The sequence below is a fragment of the Dasypus novemcinctus genome, chromosome 14 (assembly GCF_030445035.2).
Source record: "Dasypus novemcinctus isolate mDasNov1 chromosome 14, mDasNov1.1.hap2, whole genome shotgun sequence".
Lineage (NCBI taxonomy): Eukaryota > Metazoa > Chordata > Mammalia > Cingulata > Dasypodidae > Dasypus > Dasypus novemcinctus.
In genome coordinates this window covers 17,476,496-17,497,363 of record NC_080686.1, presented here as the reverse complement: position 1 = coordinate 17,497,363, position 20,868 = coordinate 17,476,496, and the positions used below count along the sequence as shown (strand labels likewise).

Genomic DNA, 20,868 nt, shown 5'->3' with positions numbered 1-20,868 from the left:
GCGCAAGGAGTGCACCCATAGGGAGAGCCGCCCAGCGCGAAGGAGGGAGCAGCCTGCCGAGGAATGGCGCCGCCCACACTTCCCGTGCCGCTGACGACAACAGAAGCGGACAAAGAAACAAGACGCAGCGAATAGACACCAAGAACAGACAACCAGGGGAGGGGAAGGGAATTAAATAAATAAAAAATAAATCTTTAAAAAAAAAAAAAAAAAAGATTTATTTATTTCTCTCCCCTCCTCTCTCCCCCCCCCAGTTGTCTGTTCTCTCTGTCCATTCGCTGTGTGTTCTTCTGTGACCCCTTCTATCCTTATCAGCGGCACTGGGAATCTGAGCTTCTTTTTGTTGCGTCATCTTGTTTTGTCAGCTCTCCCATGTGTGCGGCACCATTCCTAGGCAGGCTGCACTTGCTTTCGCGCTGGGCAGCTCTTCTTACGGGTGCACTCCTTGCGCGTGGGGCTCCCTTACGCGGGGGACACCCCTGTGTGGCACAGCACTCCTTGCGTGCATCAGCCCTGCACATGGGCCAGCTCCACACGGGTCAAGGAGGCCTGGGGTTTGAACCACGGACCCCCCATGTGGTAGACAGACGCCCTCACCACTGGGCCAAGTACACTTCCCTTTTGCTTTGGTTTTCTTAACAACTTTTATCCTTTCTGGGAAAATAATTCCACAGTTAGAAAGCTAATTTTTCAAGGACTCATGATAGTGTACAGGTAAACCAGGCAAACACTCTGAGACGTCCTTTTATCTTAAATTACAAATCCTACCATAACTCTTTGTAGACTCAAAGGAACACAATTTTGAAGAAAGAAAAAAAAAAAAAAACACTAATTCAGCCTTTGTTATCTATGCCACCCAGAACTGATGTCTCGACTTCAGCAAAGGCTGCTGTTTGTCTGTGAGGACCTCATTTTAGACTCAGCATTAATCTTTGCTAGAATATGAGGTAAAATATGGCTGAATTCAGCTACCATTTCATCTCTCTACCACTGACCTAGAGAACTAAAGCCTTATCAAGCTGACAGATAGTACATGAGGGGATATGATTAGACTACCAAGTACTGGGAAGAAACCAAAAAGAAAAATGTTTATTAATGAACCACAAATACCAAGTAGTATAGGGAAAGCAAGGGAAATCAGTATGTATTTGCAGAGTACATATCCTTTGAGAAGAGTTTTACAATTGCAATGGAGAGAAGGAAAAGCACAAAGCTCTCCATCACCTGGGTATACCTCCTGGGTGAAGGGGTGGGCTGACAAGGAATTGAAGCAGGCTAGTAAGACAGGGAATTAATAGACGGATCTGGAACCTGGCAGAGAGTCCACATGCACATCAGCAACCCCAAGACGGCTGCTGGAAGACCCTCCCAAGATTCTGCCACTCAGAAGAAGACTTCCTCCAGAACCAGGAGTAGCCCCGGATATTTCCCCAAGGACTTTATCATTGGACCCTCCTGGGAGATTGATGGGGGAAATAAGCAATCAAAACAGTAAACAGCTAGAACACCTCCCCTGCCATTAGCAAAGGGGTGGGACATTCAACAGTTCAAAAGCCAGGCTCAAGGTCTGAATGAGCTCTCTTGCTCTGTCTTGCTCTCTTGCCTCTGGTCCCGGGCTCCAGCTGCTTCTCCCCCGCTTGGATTACCACGCAAGTAAAACCGGGGCATTTTTAACCTATAATGGGGAATTGCAGCCTGTAAATCAGCCTGCTTTAACACTTAACAACCCCTTCCTCTCTACCTGGAACCCCTGCTCTGTTACTTTCTCCCATTTTCTTCCCTCCCTACCTGAATAAATTACTGGCCTAACTCACCCAACATGCTCTTGAAATTCGTTTCTCCAGCATAGTCAAAGAACCTAAATGAAATCCAGTAACAGAATGATGAGAACAGTGTTTACAAATGTTGACCAATGGTGAAAAAAATGCTCATTGATGGTGAGGACAGTGCACATGCATGCCTTCATTTATCAGTAAAAAGGGTAATTCATGTCTTTTCAAAAATATCAACTTCAGGCAGCAGACTTGGCCCAGTGGTTAGGGCGTCCGTCTACCACATGGGAGGTCCGTGGTTCAAACCCCAGGCCTCCTTGACCCATGTGGAGCTGGCCCATGTGCAGTGCTGATATGTGCAAGGAGTGCCCTGCCACGCAGGGGTGTCCCCCGCGTAGGGGAGCCACACACACAAGGAGTGCGCCCCATAAGGAGAGCCGCCCCACGGGAAAGGAAGTTCAGCCTGCCCAGGAATGGTGCCGCACACACAGAGAGCTGACAAAACAAGATGACGCAACAACAACAACAAAAAAGAAACACAGATTTCTGTGCCACTGACAACAACAGAAGCAGAAAAAGAAGATGCAGCAAGTAGATACAGAGAACAGACAACAGTGGGAGGGGAGGAGGGGAGAGAAATAAATAAATCTTTAAAAAAATATATCAACTTCAGAAACCTAAAGAAGAGTTTATTCCACCTTATTTTTAAAACCCAAAGGAATCACCAGTCTGTGCAAATGTTTTACCAGTCCATGTTCCCTAAAAATTTGTATACAAGGTGATATGTACTTAAGTGCAACATTAGGTTACATGACATTGTGAAGCTCTTCTTAACCTATTACTTCAGAAGATTAGTACAGCAAAATTTTAGTAGAACATAGCTTGGATTGGAGGAAAAACAATCTCTTCTTCTCCATTACTCAAGTACTAATTCTCGTAAAGCCTTTCCCCATTCTCCTCTAAGGCAGAGGCCAGCATGCCAGAGCACCTGGGTCTCAAGGTGGCATCACCATGAACTCTTGTAGCAGGGCAGTGGCTTTCTAACCCTAAGGAGAGTGGTAAACACCCTGTTTTCTTTCTTAGCAGGTTTATCCAAGGTGGGAACAAAGCTCCGTGTTTGTTGTTGAGCAGTTGTGTCTTCATTTTCTAATTAAAATTGGTAAATTTTCAAAATAAGGTGGAGCCTGGTGGGAGAAAGAACATGTTGTCTTGCATTTCTTATCCCTGGTGTAAGCTCATTTGATGTTTAATTTTCTCATGACCTTCTAAGAATTAATTTTCTCATTTTGATTAAAAGCCATTTCAGCTGTCCTTCCTACAGGGCTAACTGTTGACAAGAACATATTGCTGAATGCCAGCATGTTAAACAAGCTAAAAAGCATTCAGATACAGTAGCCTCACCAGCAGAGGTAAGTGATTTGAAAAATGAGCAGTTCCTTAATCATTCATTTATCAGTTTATTCATTTACCCAATATATTATTTGAGTTCCCTGTCCTGCAGCATTTAGGCAGATGAGTGCTGGTGGTACTGCCTGTAGTTGGGTCGTACCTACCTGGAAGGACAGGTTGTCCTTGGTTTAAAACAGGAAGTTCTCGGCAGATTTCCCCATCCTCTCGATCTCGTGCTAACCATCGTTTTACAGGCATATAAAACTGTTTTCCAGAATACATGTTCCACAATTGTATCTACAAAACCAACAACATTATTTGTAAAATATTTAAGAATACTTTAAAGAGCCAAATAAAAGTCTTTATCCAAACCTGCCACTTAGTTTACAGATTAACTTTTTACAGGAGAGAGAATTGATTACTTGAAAATAAAAGCGCTAAATTCTTTAATAACTTCCCTCTCAAATACAATGGCATTTATTTTATCTATTTTGACATTTCTACTGGTATAAAAATGCCAATTTCCCCACAAATTGTATAATTATTATCAAAATTTTCTAGTTTAGAAAGGAGGGTTTATAATTCTATATCTATTATTGTCCAAGTTCAACTCCTCAGAAATAATTTGTTCTTATTTTAAAGAGATTTTATAAAAATATTAGCGTAAGATTATATTTCATGCACTACTTATTCAAATTGATGCAGTTCCCTTTTTGGGTCCTTAGCAATGAATAAATTCAAGCAATAATCATTTATTGAGCACCTATGATTCCATATTATGACTGATCAAATTATCTTGAGATTAAACAAGAATATTAGTAATAAATTCTGGTAGAAACAGGTGCATGTAAAAAAATTATTGAAAACTAGAAATTTTTTAAAAATTCTAGAATGTAGCCTTTTATGATTTGATATTGTGGCAGTTTGATGTTATTTAGGAATTCCAAAAAGAGATACTGATTACATTTGTAAACTGGTCGGTTTCTCTGGCATGATACCTTTTGATTGTATTGAAGTCAAAGGTTATGTTTACTTGATTAAATTCAGATTAGGGCTTTGATTCGTCCACATTAGTAAGATGTTGGTACCCGCCCCCTTGGTGGGCAGACACTCACATAGAAAAAGACAGGGCAGAAGATATAAGGACAGCACATTAGACACGGCAGAGGCCGGGGAAGAGAGATGAGCCTGATAGTCTACAGCTGACCTTGTGAAGACAACAGAGCAGGTAAGCCCAGAAAGAAACAAGCCCTGGGGAGAGACAAGCTCTGTGCCAACCTACAGCAGAGATCAGAAGCAGCTGAGACCACAGAGCATTAAAGGAAGGAGGAAGGCTGAACCCTCACAGACATTGCCCACCTCTTGCTTCAACACGTGGCAACAGACTTTGGGTGAGGAAGTACCTCTTATGGTACCTTGAGCTGGACTCCTTAGGGCCTTGTGACTGTAGACTTCTAACCCAAATAAATGCCCTTTATAAAAGCCCACAGATTTCTGGTATTTTGCATCAGGACCCCCTTGGCTGACTAATCAGGTACTATTTTCTCTTAAATGCTTCAGTGAGGAGTTTATTTTATCTGTTAAATTAATCTTACATTTTAAAAAATATATCTTGTCAGAGATTTTCAATTTTATATGTGTTTAGAAAATCATCTTGTTAAAAAGGCAGATTTTTCAGTCCCAGATTGACTATTTCTGTGGTTCTCATACAGGCCCAGGAATTCACATTTATAAATCCACATCCTGTGTGATTCTGATATTAGTCATGGTTATTGGATCTCACTTTTAGAAAGGCTCCCAGAAAACCACATAAAATAACTATAGATTTGCAAAGTTTTGCTACTGTAACTATTTGGTTAGTTTTATCAAAGCCCAGGAAAGATCATTTGAGAAATACAAAATAAACCAACACTTAAAATATTTTCTTTTGTAATATCTAATTAAGCTTGAGCTAGCAAGATTAAGATCCTGAAATCAATGTGATTATTTTATGGGCTGTGGAAATGTATCATTTCTGTTATAGAGTCAGTGTTTTTGTTTTTGTTTTCCAAATCCCCTCAAGTTATGGTAGCAAATGGGCTTATTTAGATTTCAAATTTCAAACTCTGAAACCGCAATGTTATTAGCATCTTAATTTGGACAAATGGGAAAATAATATAAGGATATTAAAAACTCAGAGTCAAGAACTAAACACTTTGAGTCAAGAACATGTTTCTCTTTCACTGCTACTCAAAGGTGATATGAATCTCAGGCAAGCACCTTGCCTTGCAATGACAAAATAATGCCATTCAGAGAAAGACTATAAGGATTTTCAATATGACTTTTATATTTTTCCTCTGTAACACCATATAATCATTGAAATCATTTAACCACTTCAACTCAGAATCCCCACTTCATAATGAATATAATATTGTTCAGTGGTTACCAATCAAATGAAATGGCAGGACGATTAGCGATAATTTTCTTAAATTACTTTTGCTTACTAGAAGGAAAAAGCTATACGATATAATTATTATATATGATCACTTAAATAGCAATTTAAAAATCACATTCCAAAAGCTCTAAATAGCATAAAAGAGAGGATTATTTCATATAGAAGCCAGGCAGTAATTTTGAACTTAGAATCTAGTCCCTACACCCTGTTTTGTTTTGTTTTTTCACAAATTGAATTCTTTCTTTCTGATTCAGGATCCTTATGACTTTAATATAAAGTAAATGGCATTATTTCAACTACGTATTCCTAGTAATGTAAAAAAAAAAAACATTCTTAATGAATTGCTCATCTTCCATGAAGTTTTCGATAATTTTGTCATAAATTATAAAACTGTAAAGGAACAGGGTTGCAAAGAAGTTTAGGGATTTGCTGAAAGGTTCTTTTCATTTTGAGAACTTGTTTAATTCAAGATTATTTGTTTTAAAATGATAAAGGATGTAAAAGCATCATATACCATAAAAGGATGACAAGCTGTATGATTTCCAATATAAGAGATCTGCATTTACTGGCAATCATGTTAAAGGTTAAATTTTTCATTCTGAACAATATAGAAAATTTAAGCTTTTTTTCCTACTAAAGGTACCCAAAGGACATTATCTTGCTTAACCTGACTAGACTAAATTGATAGCTGTCATTCAAGTATACTGCACCATTATTTCACCAACACAAATCTTAAAACCTTTCCACAGCAGATGGCATGCACTTAACTGTTTATCATTAGTAGTTCAAGTATATTAAAAAACTATGTAAGTTTATCCTTAACCCCAACTATTTTTTCTTTACAATGAGGTGAAAGAATTTTTGTGGCAAGGGTCTTCCTTCAATTAATTATGGATAAATAAATTAATAAGGATATATGACACGAGTGCCCTGACTAAAGGAATGCACTGACTAAAAAGGTCGAGGATAGACACCACCAACTCATAGTAGCATTAAAAAAAACCCTAGAGATTTGTTTCTAAGCTGAACTGTCAGGAGATTTAGCAAAGGATGGAAAAGTGTTTACATATCTTACCTCTTTACAGTGCCAGGCAGGAGAGGGTCCAGAGTTTGTGTGACCAATACGAATCTTAAAGAGTGATCCAATGTTTCCAACAGTGATCTACAAGGGAACCCAGGGAACATCTTTTAATGTAATTACACAAAGCCCACTTAAAAATACCCCAATCTAGGACACATATATTGAGAAAATGAGTCACTCCATCAAGAAATACAGAAATTATAAACATGTATGCACATAAAAACACAGCCTCAAAACATACAAAGCTAAAACTGAGGGGAAAAATAGACATTTCTTCAAGTATTGTTGGAGACTTCAACCTTAGTTACAATAATGGATAAAACAACTATACAAATGAGACTAAATGTCAGTAAGGATAAAGAGTACTTGAACATCACTGTAAATCACCGAGATCTAAGAGATTTATGGGGATACTCCATCCAGAAATGACAGCACACAAATTTTTCTCAAGTGTACATGGAACATTATCCAGGTTAGAGCATATGTTAGGCCACAAAACAAGTCTCAATAAATTTAAGACTGACATCACACCAGGCATGTCACTTGATAACAATGAAATTATACTAGAAATTAATAACAGAAGGAGAACTAGAAAGCAGAGACATGTATAGAAATTAAATAACACTCTTAAACCAATGGATCAAGGTAAAAATAACAAGAGAAATTAGAAAACACTTGGAGACAAATAAAAATGAGAACACAATGTACAATAAAAAGGGTGCAGCAAAAGCAGTGCTCAGAAGGGAAATTTTTAGCTGTAAGCACATACTTGAAAAAGGACAACAGATCTCAAATCAATAATCTAACTTTATACCTTCAGGAACTAGAAAAAAGAAGAAAAAACTAACCACAAATGTAGCAGAAGGAATGAAATAATAAGATTAGGGCAGAGACACATGCAATGTAGAATAAAAAAACAATAGAGAGAACTAACGAAACCTAAAGTTGGTTCTTTGATGAAATCAGCAAACCTGAAAAAACCACAACTAAGATCACACTCAATGGTGAAACCAAAAAACTTTTCCATAAGACCAGGAACAAGTCAATGATACCTACTGCTATTCAACACTCTACTGGAAATATTAGCTAGAGCTATGCCTTTGAAAAGGCATCCAAATTGGAAAGAAGAGGGAAAAGTATATCTATTCACAGATTACATGATTTTATGCACAGACATACAAAAAATCCCAAAGAATCCACAAGAAAGCAAATTCAACAAAGTTGCAGGGTACAAAATTAACACATAGAAATCATTAGTATTGAGTTACGTCATTAGCATAGTGACATAGGACATCCCCTCAGAAACAACTAATAAAAGGACAAATCTCACTTGCTTGGAACTATGGAGGACAATAGAGACCGGAGAATGACTCTACAAATACTGAATAGAAGTGGAAAAAAACATTAGATAAGAAGGTAGAAGATCATTGACTCAGACCTGACAGCTGGACCCCTCCTCACTTGGCCTTGCCCAGCTTACCTGCCGCACAGTGACAACACTCCCCATGCATACAAAACAGCCCCCAGGAAACAATGAGACCTGTGACAGAACTATTGGGAAGAGGTACACCACCTAACCCAATTACTAATTTCTGGAGCACCTACATGAAAAAATAGGTGTTAAATATTGAACTCATGTGGCTCCCTGGGGCAGAACACCCTAACATAGAAATTAAAAAGACCCATGGCAGATCTGTCCACTAGCAGTGCACACACTGAACCTGGTCTCTGAATGCTGAAACACCTAAATGAAAAAAAACAGGTGTTTTTGAATGCTGACCTTATCTGGCTCCCTGGGGTGGGGTATCCTTTTGTGGAAGTTGCCTGATGCAGAAAAGCATCATGGAAAAAAAATGGATAACTGAACTGCTGTAAGGCAAGATGGGCCTCAAGACTGAAAACAGTAATGAAAAGGGAGCACTGTGTGAGGGAGTGTAGTTAAGCATAGCAACTGGGGAGAAAATTCTGCAAAAAAAACCCCAGACAAACAGATCAGGAGTCCTGGAGAAGGCACAGAGGAAAGGAAGGTTTCTCCTGGAGGTAAAACAATTGCACATAAAAGGGCAATCTTAAAAGTTGTGTTGCATGTTCAGGGCAAGAAACAGGTGCAAAAAACCTGAGAAAATCTGAACAGGTAAACATGTGCAATTCTATGGCAAGAATCCCCCAAGTATATGGGCAGTGCCTAACAAAGGACAGACCATTATACCAGGCCCTTCATATTGATGCTTGTACTTATGAACCTTTTCCTGTGAAACTGAAGTTTAGCCTAGTATTAAATATTGCCTAAGAGTTGCCTCTGAAAGCCTCCTTGTTGATCAAATGTGGCCTCTCTTTAAGCCAAACTCAGTCTATAAATGCACTACCTCCCCCGACCCCCACCCCTGATGTGGGGCAAGACTCCTGGGAATGAGCCTCCCTGGCATTGAGGGATTATGACCAAAAACTGACTAGTAATATATATGGGAAAAGACTTTGACCAAAAGGGGGAAATATCAAATACAATAGAGTTTTTTATGACTAGGAGATTTCAAAGTGAATGGAGAGGACATTCCAGAGGTTACACTTATGCATGTCTCAGCAGGGTATCATTGACTGCCACAGTAAATAGTGCCTCAAACAGCAGGACTCCTGAGGGCTCTAGAGACATCTAGACATTATAGGCAGGGCAGACAATCTCAGGAATTCGGCACCCTGTCAGTGGACCTTACTTTGGAATATATGCTCCCCAGTGTAACAGAGGTAGACTCATTTATAAGTTCCCTACACATGGCTCTTCTGCTCCCTTTTATCTGAGCCTATAATAAGCCCTGTACTTGTTATATGTATGTCCCAGAGACTTAAAGCTTCAGTCTGTTCTTATGCCAATTGAGCTCTGAATACCAGCAGAGTTGCAACAACTACTCTCCAATTCACTGGACTCACCAAGGATAACTAACAAAATGATGATGACAGACAACACGTACCCCCAAAAAACAGAGTATTTACAACTGCATGGAAGACAGTTCCATCCATCTGCTCCATGAGATCTAAGTCCCCTCTCAACCAGAAACAGAGTGGGCATCACCACCCCAAAATCCTCTAGATTGAGGAATGAACAAACACAAGGGAGGAACGCAACTATGAACTAAAGTAGACTTATTAGTCTAGCAAGGGAAGAACTTGTATCATTGATATAAAGGCAGTGACCACTAGTGGTTCTGAAGGGAGGGAGAAGGAAGAATGGGTATAACATGGGGGCATTTGGGGGGCATTGGAATTGTCCTGCATGGCATTGTAATGCAGGATACAGGTCATTATACATGTTGTTAAAATCTATAAAGTCATGTGGGACAAAGTGTAAACTATAATGTAAACTATAGTACATGGTCAGTAGCAATACTTCAATATGTGTTCATCAATTGTAACAAATGTACTACACTAATGAAATACGTTGTTAATATGGGAAAGTATGCAAGAGTGCAGTATATAGGAATCCCCTATATTTCTAATGTAACACTTATGTAATCCAAAGCTTCTTTAAAAATAAAAATAAAAAATTAAAAAACACATGCTGCTCTAAAGGTTCAATATAAGCTGGACCTAGCATCATAGAAGAGCTTTAGCTCACAGCCAGTCTACAATAAAACCCTTGGCAAGAAGGAAAAACTGGCTTTCAGGGTTACCATATCAAAATAATCAGATGCCCAAACATCAGCAAAAAATTATGAGAAACAAGAAGATATTATTCAGTCAAGAGAACAAATTAAAACTTCAGAGGAGACACAGACATTGCAACTATAAATCAAAGAAGTTCAAACAAATCTCCCAAATCAAAGGTGATGAAGTAAAATAGAAATAAACTAATTAGGGAATTAGAACTAAAGGATATTAAGAAGATATGTGTAAGCAAAAAGAAGTATTAAAAGTTTTAAAAGAAGTATAGCAGATATATGTTAATTAAAAGCACAATAATGGAGACTATAACTACCTATAGGCAGACAACAGGAGGTTTGAACAGGCAGAAGAAAGTATCAGAAAACTAGAGGACAGGACAATCATAACTGTGTAATCGGAAGAAGAGATAGAGAAAAGAAATGAAAAAATTGAGCAGTGTCTAAAGGACCTCATGATGGCATGAACCATACCAACATATGCATTATGGGAAAAGAAGGGGAGAAGAAGGGAAAGGTAGTAAAAAGGATATTAGAGGAAATAATGACTGAAAATTTTCCAATTCTTACCAAAGACATAAATACACATGTCCAAGAAATGCAATGTACTCCAAAGAGGAAAAACCCTAATAGACCTACTCCAAGACACATACTAACCAGAATGTTAAATGTCAAAAATAAAGAGAGAATTTTGAAAGCAGTAAGAAAAAAGTCATGTGTCACATTCAAAGAATTCTCAATAAGAGTAAGTCATTTGTGTAACATTTATGTAATCTAAAGCTTCTTTAAGAAAATTAAATACCAAAAAAAAAAAAGAGTAAACCTATTTCCCATCAGAAACCATGTGGTGAGAAGACAGTGATATCCTATATTTAAAGTTTTTTGTTTGTTTGTTTTTTAAAGGTATAAGGGCCCGGGTGGAACGTGGGACCTCATATGTCAAAAGCCAGCATTCCACCCCTGAGCCACTTCAGCTCCCTATATAAGATATTGAAAGAGAAAAATTGCCAGCCAAAAATTCTTTATCTGGCAAAACTTTCCTACAAAAATGAGAATGAGTTTAAGACATTCACAGAAAATAAAAAACAGATTTCATCACCAAAAGACCAAAAGAATTGCTAAAGGGACCTTCTTCAGGTTGAAAGGAAAAGACAACAGTGGCTTGGGGCAGTGTGAAGAAGTGATGATACTCAGTAAAAAGCAACTAAATGGGTAAATGGAAAACCCAATAGTAATATATTCCTATAAGAATTAGAAAACAACTGAATAATAAATAATCACATCTCCTGATAATGTACATACAAAATATAAAAAGATAATCTGGGGCAAAAAACATAAAAACGGGAAACAGAAGGATATGGGAGTAGATAATATGGACCTATTGAAACTATGTTAGTATTTTTTCAAACTAGTAGGTTATAGACTTAGGACGTATAACACACAGCCCAGGGTAACAACAAAGAAAGTATTGAAAATAAGTAAACAGAAATGGAAATGAGAAAGGGATCTGTTTAAAGAGGCTGCAATGAAAGAAAAGAGAGACAAAAACCATGTAAAGCACAAAAAAATCAAATGACCAAATGGTTGAAGTAAGTACTGCCTTTACAGTAATTACACTAGATAGTAATGGATTAAACTCCCTAATCAAGACACAAATTGGCAGAATGGATAAAAAGAGCACATTCCAACTATATGTTGTTTACAAGAGACCCATGTTAGACCCAAAGACACAAATAGATTGAAAGTGAAAAGATGGGAAAATATAATCTATGTAAATAGTAACCAAAAAAGAGCTGGTTTAGCAATACCAATATCAGACAAAATATCAGTCTTTTGCCTTTGTTACAAGAGACAAAGAACACTATTTATTAATATAAGGGTCAATCAACCAAGAGGAAACAACAATCAAAAATATTTATACATTTAACCACAATGCCCCAAAATATAGGAACAAACACTGGCAAAACTAAAGAAGAAATAAACACATCTATAATAATAGTTGGAGACTTTAATACACCCTTTTCATCTGTACATAAAACATACAGACAGAAGATCAACAAGGAAAAAGAGAACTTCAATAATATGATAAATGAATAGACCTAACAGACATATAAAGAGCAGTGCATCCCAAAATAGCAGGATATACATTTTCTCAAGGGCACATAGATCACTGTCCAGGGTAGACCACATGCTGGATCATGAGACAAGTCACAATAAATGTTAAAAGATTGAAATTATACAAAGAATCTTCACTGCCCACAATGGAATGAAACTGAAAATCAATAACAGATGGAGAATTGGAAAATCCACAAATATATGGAAGTTACGTAACAGAAACAATCAATGGGAAGAAATTACAAAGGAAATCAGTAAATATCTTGAGATTAATGAAAATGAGAATGCAACATATCAAAATTTATGGGTAGTAGCAAAGGCAATGCTAGAGGAAAATTTAGAGCCCAAAATGCTTACATTTAAAAAAGAAGAAAAAGATTAAAGCAAAGACCTAACTGCACACTTGTAGGAACTAGAAAAATTCAAACCAAAGCAAGGAGAAGGAAATAAATAACAAGGCAGGGAAATAAATGAAATAGAGAGTAAATAATAACAATAATAAAGTGAATTGACAAAACTAAAAGTTGATTATTTGAAAAGGTCAATAAAATTGCAAATATTTAGCTAGACTGACAAAGAAAGAAAGAGGGAGGATGTAAATAATTATCAGAAATGAGAAGTGGGATATTACTACTGACCTCGAAAAAATAAAAGGATCATAAGAGGATAGTATGTCAACAAATTAGACAATCTAGATGAAATAAACAAATTCACACAAAACCTACATTGACTATAGTAGAAATAGAATATCCCAACAGACCAATTACAACTAAAGAGGTTGAATCAGGAATTATTAAAAATATATATATATCCCCCAAAAGATGGGAGGCTTCACAGGTTAATTCTACCAAACATTTCAAGAAGAATTAACATAAAATCCTGCTCAAACTCTTCTAAAAATTTGATGAGAAGGGAATACTCCCTAACTCATTCCATGAGGCCAACATTGCCCTAATGGCTATCAAGAAACTGACAAGAAAACCCAGAAAACTAGAGAAAATATTTATGAATCACACACCTCATAGAGTCTAACATCCAGAATATATAAAGAATTATTACTACTTAACAACAAAAAACAACCCAATTTTTAAAATAAGCAAAGAACTTGAATAGACAACTCTCGAAAGAAGATATATGAACAAACAAAAAGCTCATGAAAAGATACTCAACATCATTAGTCATTAGGGAAATTGCAAATCAAAATTACAAAATACCATCTCACAATCAGTAGGAAGGCTATAAGTTTAAAAATGAAAAATTCAAGCATTGGAGAGGGTGTGGACAAATTGGAACCATCACACAATGTTGGTAAGAATGTAAAATGGTGCAGCCACTGTAGAAAGCAAGAAGTACCATATGATCCAGAAATTCTACCCCTAGGTATATAGACAAGAGAAGAGAAGAAAGGTATTCAAAACCTCTTGCAATTGTCAAAAACTTGCAATTGAAACACTGTAAAATATAAGAATAGAAGGAAACTTTCTCCACATGATAAAGGGTATATATATATGGCAAAGTGGCTGTGGCTCAACAATTGAGCTCCCATTTACCATATGGAGGACCCAGGTTCAATCCCTGGGACCTACTGTTAAAAAAAGGAAAAAGGTGTCCCAGACCTGCACAGAGAGGCACAAGGCTCCCACACCCCCATGCAGCACAGAGAGGCACAAGGCCCCCGAGCAGCAAAACAACACACCAAAATGATGATGACACAACCAGATAGGAAAAAAAAGTGTATATGAAAAACCCACAGTTAACATCATACTCAATGTTGAAAGACTGACAGCTTTCCCTCTAAGAACTGGAACAAGCCAAGGATGCCCATTGTCACCGTTGTTATTCAACATTATTCTAGAAGTTCTAGCCAGAACAGTTAGGCAAGAAAAAGAAATGAAAGGAAAGGAAGTAGTTAAACTTTCACTATTTGCACATGACATGATCTTATATATAGAAAGTCCAAAAAAATTTACAACAAAGCTACTAAAGCTAATAAACAAATTCAGTAAAGAGGCTGGATACAAGATCAACATGCAAAACTCAGCAGTGCTTCTACACACGAGTAATGAGCAATCTGAGGAAGAAATCAAGAAAAAAATTCATTTATAATAACAACTAAAAGAATCAAATGTATAGGAATAAATTTAACCAAGGATGTAAAGGACTTGGACACAGAAAACTACAAAGCATTGTCATAAGAAATCAAAGTAGATCTAACTAGATGGAAGGATATTCTGTGTTCATGGATTGGAAAACTAAATATTATTAAGATGTCAATTCTACACAGATTGATTTACATATTCACCACAATCCCAATCAAAATTCCAACCATCCAATTTGCAGAAACAAAAAGCCAATTATTAGATTTAATTGGAGGGGGAGGCAGATGTGGCTCAGGTGATAAGGCCTCTGTCTACTATATGGGAGGACCCAGGTTCAATCCCTGGGACCTACTGGTGAAAAAGAAGAAAAGAAAGCATGCCTGTGCAGTGAGCCAGTGCCCACATGGTGAACCAAGTGCCTGCATGGTGAACCAAGTGCCCACATGAGTGCCCACGTGGTGAGCCAGTGCCTGCATAGTGAGCCAGTTCCCTCACAAGTGAGACATGTAGCAAGATGATGACACAATAAAAGAGAGACCAAGGGGAGAGTCAAAGTGACGTGCAGCAGAGACCAGGAACTGAGGAGGTGCAATTGACAGGGAACCTCTCTCCACATCAGAGGTCCCCAGGATCTAATCTCTCTGAATCCTAGAGGAAAAAGATGAGAAGAGAAGACAAAAAAGAGAAATAGATACAGAAGGTCACACAGCAAATGGACACAGACAGCAAAAACATCAGGGCAGGGAGAGGGAAAAAATAAAATCTTTTTAAAAAATTAATTGAAGGGTTATGGTCACAAATAGCAAAAAAGCATTTTGAAAATGAAGAACAAAGTTGGATGAGTTATACTTTCTGACTTTAAAGCATATAACAAAGCCACAGTGGTCAAAGCAGGATGGTACTGGCATAAGAATAGATACATTGAACAATGGAATCAATTTGAGAGTTCAGAAATAGACCTTCACATCTATGGCCAATTGATATCTAACAAGGCTGCCAAGTCCACTCCCACTCAACTGAGAAAGAAGAGTCTCTTCAACAAATGTTGCTGGGTGAACTGGGTACCCATATGCATTTTAAAAAATGAAAGAGGACCCCTATCTCACACCATATACAAAAGTTAACTCAAAATGGATCAATGACCTAAACATAAGAACGAGAACTATAAAACTCCTATTATAGTAAAAAATGCATTTCATACCTACTAGAATGACCACTATTTTTAAAAATAACTACACGTTTTGGAGAGAATGTGGAGAAAGAGGAACATTCATTCATTGCTTGTGAAAATGTAAAATGGTGCAGCCAATATGGAAGACAGGTGGCAGTTCCTCAAGAAGCCATTTATAGAATTACTATATGATCTGCAACTCCACTACCAGGTATATTACAAGAACAGATGAAAGAAGGGGCTCAAACAGATATTTTCACACTGATGTTCATAGCAGCATTAATCACAATTATTAAAAGATGGAAACAACCCAAGTGCCTATCAACCAATGAATGGATAAATAAAATGTGGTATATATAGTATGATGTAATATTCAGCTGCAAAAGGAATGAAGCCCTGATGCATGCAACAACATAAAACCTTGAGGACAAATATTGTATGATTTCCCTGTTATGAAATAATTATTATAGGCAAAATCATGGAGTGAGAATCTAGAACGCAGGTTTCCAGGAGATTGGGGTTAGGGAATGGGAAATTGATGCTTAACTTGTACAGATTTTCTATCTAGGCTGATGGTAAAGGTTTAGAAATGGATGCTTGTTATGGTAGCACATTATTATGAGTATAATCAACAGTACTGAACTGTATAGTTGAATGTGGTTAAAAGGGAAAACTTTAGGATGCATAGGTTACTAGAAAAAAAATTAAAAGACAAAACATAGGACTATACAACACAGTGAATCTTATTGTAGAAGATGGACTTTATTTAACAGTATAAATATAAGAAGGTTTTTTTCATGAATTATAACAAATGTACAATATTAATACATGGTGTTAATAATAGGGTGGTGCATGGAAAAATACACCTAATGTAAATAATAGATGATAGACGGAGCTATCTTAAAAATCTTTCATCAATTGTAACAAAGATAAATACTGTTTTAAAAAACAGTGCAATTATTTTTTTTTAAGTGCTATCTTCAGTGATAGCAAATGTTTTACACCAATGGGGTGGAGCATGGGAATTCTGCATTTTATGCATGCTAGTTTGTATACTTACAAATTCTCTATTAAAAAAAAAACTTGTACATGAATGTTCATAGCAACATACGTCATAGCAGTCAAGAGGCAGAAAAAAAACAAATATCAATTGGTGAGTAGATAAGCAAAATATGGGTATCCATACAATGGAATATCATTAGTCAGGAATAATTCATCATGAAAGAAGTACTGTTTATATGTTATAACATGGATGAATCTTAAAAAAAAACACATTATGTTAAGTGAAATAAGTCAGACACAAAAGGTTATATAAAGTACGGTTTCATTTATATGAAGCATCAGCATAACGAAATCACAGAAACCAAAATCAGATTAGCGGGGGCAGGGTTTGTAGTCATAGGCAATGGAGAACGATTGCTTGATGGGCACTGAGTTTCCTTTTACCATGAAGGATGTGTCGTGGAACTAGATAATGGTAATGTACAAATGTACTAAATGTGATGTAATGGTAATGTACTAAATGTGAATTACTAAATTCCACAGAATTCCACACTTTAAAATGGCTACAGTGGTAAATTTTATGTTATGGGTAGATTACCACAATTTTTAAAAAAGATCTATACAAAGAAATAACAAAGAAAAAGGAAAGGTAAGAAGAACATAAAGTTTTATCAAAACACAACACCAAGAAAAAAATTCACCAGGAAAGAATAAAACTGATCAAAATTGGCATGAGATTATTAAACTTAATGAAAGCTATAAACTCTACAAACAGGAGAAAATGTAAGATCCCAGGGCTCAGGCCAGGCAGTATAAGACAACGGAAGGAGTTGAAATGTAGATAGCAGCACTCAGAAAAAGGAAGCATCAAATTATGAAAATGGGGAAACGGACTTTGGCCCAGTGGTTGGGGCTTCCGTCTGTCAAACCCCGGGCCTCCTTGACCCATGTGGAGCTGGCCATGCGCAGCGCTGATGCGCGCAAGGAGTGCCGTGCCACGCAGGGGTGTCCCCCGCGTGGGGGAGCCCCACGCGCAAGGAGTGCGCCCGTGAGGAGAGCCGCCCAGCGTGAAAAGAAAGGGCAGCCTGCCCAGGAATGGCGCCGCCCACACTTCCCGTGCCGCTGACGACAACAGAAGCAGACAAAGAAACAAGACGCAGCAAATAGACACCAAGAACAGACAACCAGGGGAGGGGGGAAAATTAAATAAATAAATAAATCTTTAAAAAAAAAAAAAATTATGAAAATGGTTTCCTGTGGGAAAAGAAAACAGAATGAGGGCTCTATAAACTATGTGAATGCACAATTTGATATCAAAGTGAGCATTAAACCACAAAACAGGAAAAAAACTTCTATTCTTGGTGAATACTTCTAAAAATAATCTTACAGATGCAGAATAATAACAAAGTCTTCTAACTTTTATTTGTACTGACCATCAACAGAAGAAAGATTTCCAGTAAATATTGACTATAGACAAAGTATGGAAAGGCTGTTCAAAACAAACTAATAGGAAGGATGGTTCCTAAATATGCCCCAAGACCTCAAGGAAAATGTGAACAGAGAACTAAAGGAAATCAAGAAAACAATAAATGAACACCAAAAAGATATCAACAGAAATGGAAATTATGGAAAAGAACCAAACAGAGCTGAAGACCATGGTAACCAAAATTAAAAAGTCCTTAGAGGAGTTCAACTGGCAGAAGCAATAATAAGTAAACTCAAAGACAAGACAATTGAAATCACCAGTCCAATGAGCAAAAAGAAGAAAGGAGATAACAGAGCCTGAGAAACCAGGGGGACACAAACAAGCATACCAATATATGCATGGTAGGAGTCCCAGAAGGAGAAGAAAAAGAGAACGGAGAAGAGAGAATATTCAAAAACATAATGGCTGAAAACTTCCCAAATTTAATAAAAGACATAAATATACATTTGTGAATGCTTAAAGAACTTCCAACAGGATAAACACAAATTGCCCTACAATGTAACATGTTATCATCAAACTGTCAAATGCCAAAGATAAAGAGACACTTCTGAAAGCCACAAGAGGAAGCTACATGTCAGGTAAAACAGAACCTCAATAAGATTTAGTGCAGAGGGAAACAGATGTGGCTCCAGCGATTGGGCTTCTGTCTATCATAGAGGAGGTCCAGGGTTCAATTCCCAGGGCCTCCTGGTGAAAGGCGAGCTGGCCTGAGTAGAGTGCGGACCCACACAGAGCGCTGACCCACATGGAGTGCTGACCCACACAGAGTGCTGACCCACACAGAGTGCTGACCTACACAGCATGCTAGTTCATGCAGGAGAGCAGGCCTGCAAAGAGAGCTGGTGCAGCAAGATGACACAACAAAAAGAGACACCGAGGAGAGACAATAAGAGACTCAGCAGAGCAGGGAGGTGAAGTGACAAGAGATTGAGCACCTCCCTCCCACTCCGGAAGGTCCCGTGATGGTTTGCGGTGCTGCCTAAGAAAAGACAAGCAGACACAGAAGAACATACAAAGATCAGACAGCGAGCGCAAAACAACAAAGGGAGGGACGGAGAAATAAATAAATTAAATCAATCTTTTAAAAAAAGGTTTAGTGCAGATTTCTCATCAGAAAACATGGAGGCAAAAAGGCAGTGGAGGGCATATTTAAAGTGCTGAAAGCAGAAATCTACCAACCGATAATTCTATAGTTTGTAAAACTTTCAAACATGAGGGAGAGATTAAGACATTCATAGATAAAAACTGAGAGAGTTTGTCACCACTAGACCAGCCATACAAGAGATGCTAAAGAGAGTTCTATAGATTGAAAAGAAAGAACACTGGGTATTAGATCAAAGCCACATGAAGAAATAAGGATCTCCAGTAACGATAATGACAGGGGTAAATATAAATGCCAGCACTACTGTATTTTTGGTTTGTTAAGTCCACTTTTAACTTCCTACAGATAAAAGGAAAATAACAAAAAATGTAATGATAAATCAGTGGATCAGGGCACATAATGTATAAAGATGTAATTTGTGACAAGAACTACATAAAGATGGGGGAGAGAGGAGGATAGAAATATAGTTTGCGTACACTATTGAGGTTAAGTTGGTATCAAAGCCAAAAAAATTGATATAGATTTAGATTGTTAAATTTAAGCCCCATGGTAACTACAAAGAAAATATCAGAGAATATATAAAATCATAGAGGCAGAAAGTGGTGTACAAGTGGTGTACAAGGAGGAGTTAGGGGGAACAAAGAGTGAAAGCATAATGGGTGTAGGGTTTGTTTGGAGAGATAGGAAAATTTTAGTAATGGACAGTGGTGAGGGCACCACAATATTGTGAATGTGATTAATTCCACTGAACGTTATGCTTAGGAAGGGTTGGTATGGGTAGATTCATGTTGCATATCTGTTCCACAATTTAGAAAAAAAAGAGAGACCAACTAAAGAAATGATGACAAATGTGTCCCCTTACTGGATGGAATGTAATAAGGGAAGAGAAAAAGCTCAAAGGGAAATTATTAGGGCATATGAAAAAGTTGGAATATAGACTGTAAACTTTATATCAATGTTAAATTTACTAAACTTGATAACTGCACTTAAGGAGGTTAAGCCACATCTGTTTCCCTCTTTTTCTTAGGAAATGTACATGGCAGTATTAAGTGTTCAAGGAGCATAATGTATACAACCTACACACAAGGGTTCCAAAAATGGATAGATGACAGGTAGGTAGATGATGATAGAACGAGATGATAGATGATAGGTAAGTTAGATAGATAGATAGATAGATAGATAGATAGATAGATAGATAGATGATAGGAAGAATGATAAGGCAAAAGTGAAAAAATGTTAGTATTGGTGGGTCTGGGTATCTCAGGGGATAAGAATATGTTGGAGTTTGCTGTTTGGAGTTTGTATTATTTTTGCAACTGTCCTGTAAGTTTTAAATAATTCAAAATTAGTTTTTTTTTTAAAAAAGATCCCATAGAGGGAAGCAGCTATGGCTCAATCAGATGAGCTCCTGTCTACCATATGAGAGGCCCTCGGTTCGTGTCCTGGGGCCTCCTTGTGAAGGTAGGTTCACCCCACATGTTGCAGAGAGCCGCTCAGCCCGCAGATGCCACAGAGAGCTGACTCAGCAGGGTGATACAACAAAAAAAAAAAAAAAGAAGGGAGA

General features: G+C 37.5%; 1 protein-coding gene across 2 annotated transcripts in view; it reads right to left on the bottom strand.

Moving 5' to 3' along the window:
- Positions 1–20,868, bottom strand: part of RP1 (RP1 axonemal microtubule associated) — a 391,698-nt gene that overhangs the window by 272,556 nt on the left and 98,274 nt on the right. For both annotated transcript variants that reach the window (XM_058275538.2, XM_058275539.2), the window contains exons 5-6: positions 6,671–6,757; positions 3,326–3,458 (exon numbers count right to left, since the gene is read on the bottom strand). In XM_058275538.2, the coding sequence (XP_058131521.1) occupies positions 3,326–3,458; positions 6,671–6,757 (220 nt within the window). The remainder of the gene's footprint in view (positions 1–3,325; positions 3,459–6,670; positions 6,758–20,868) is intronic.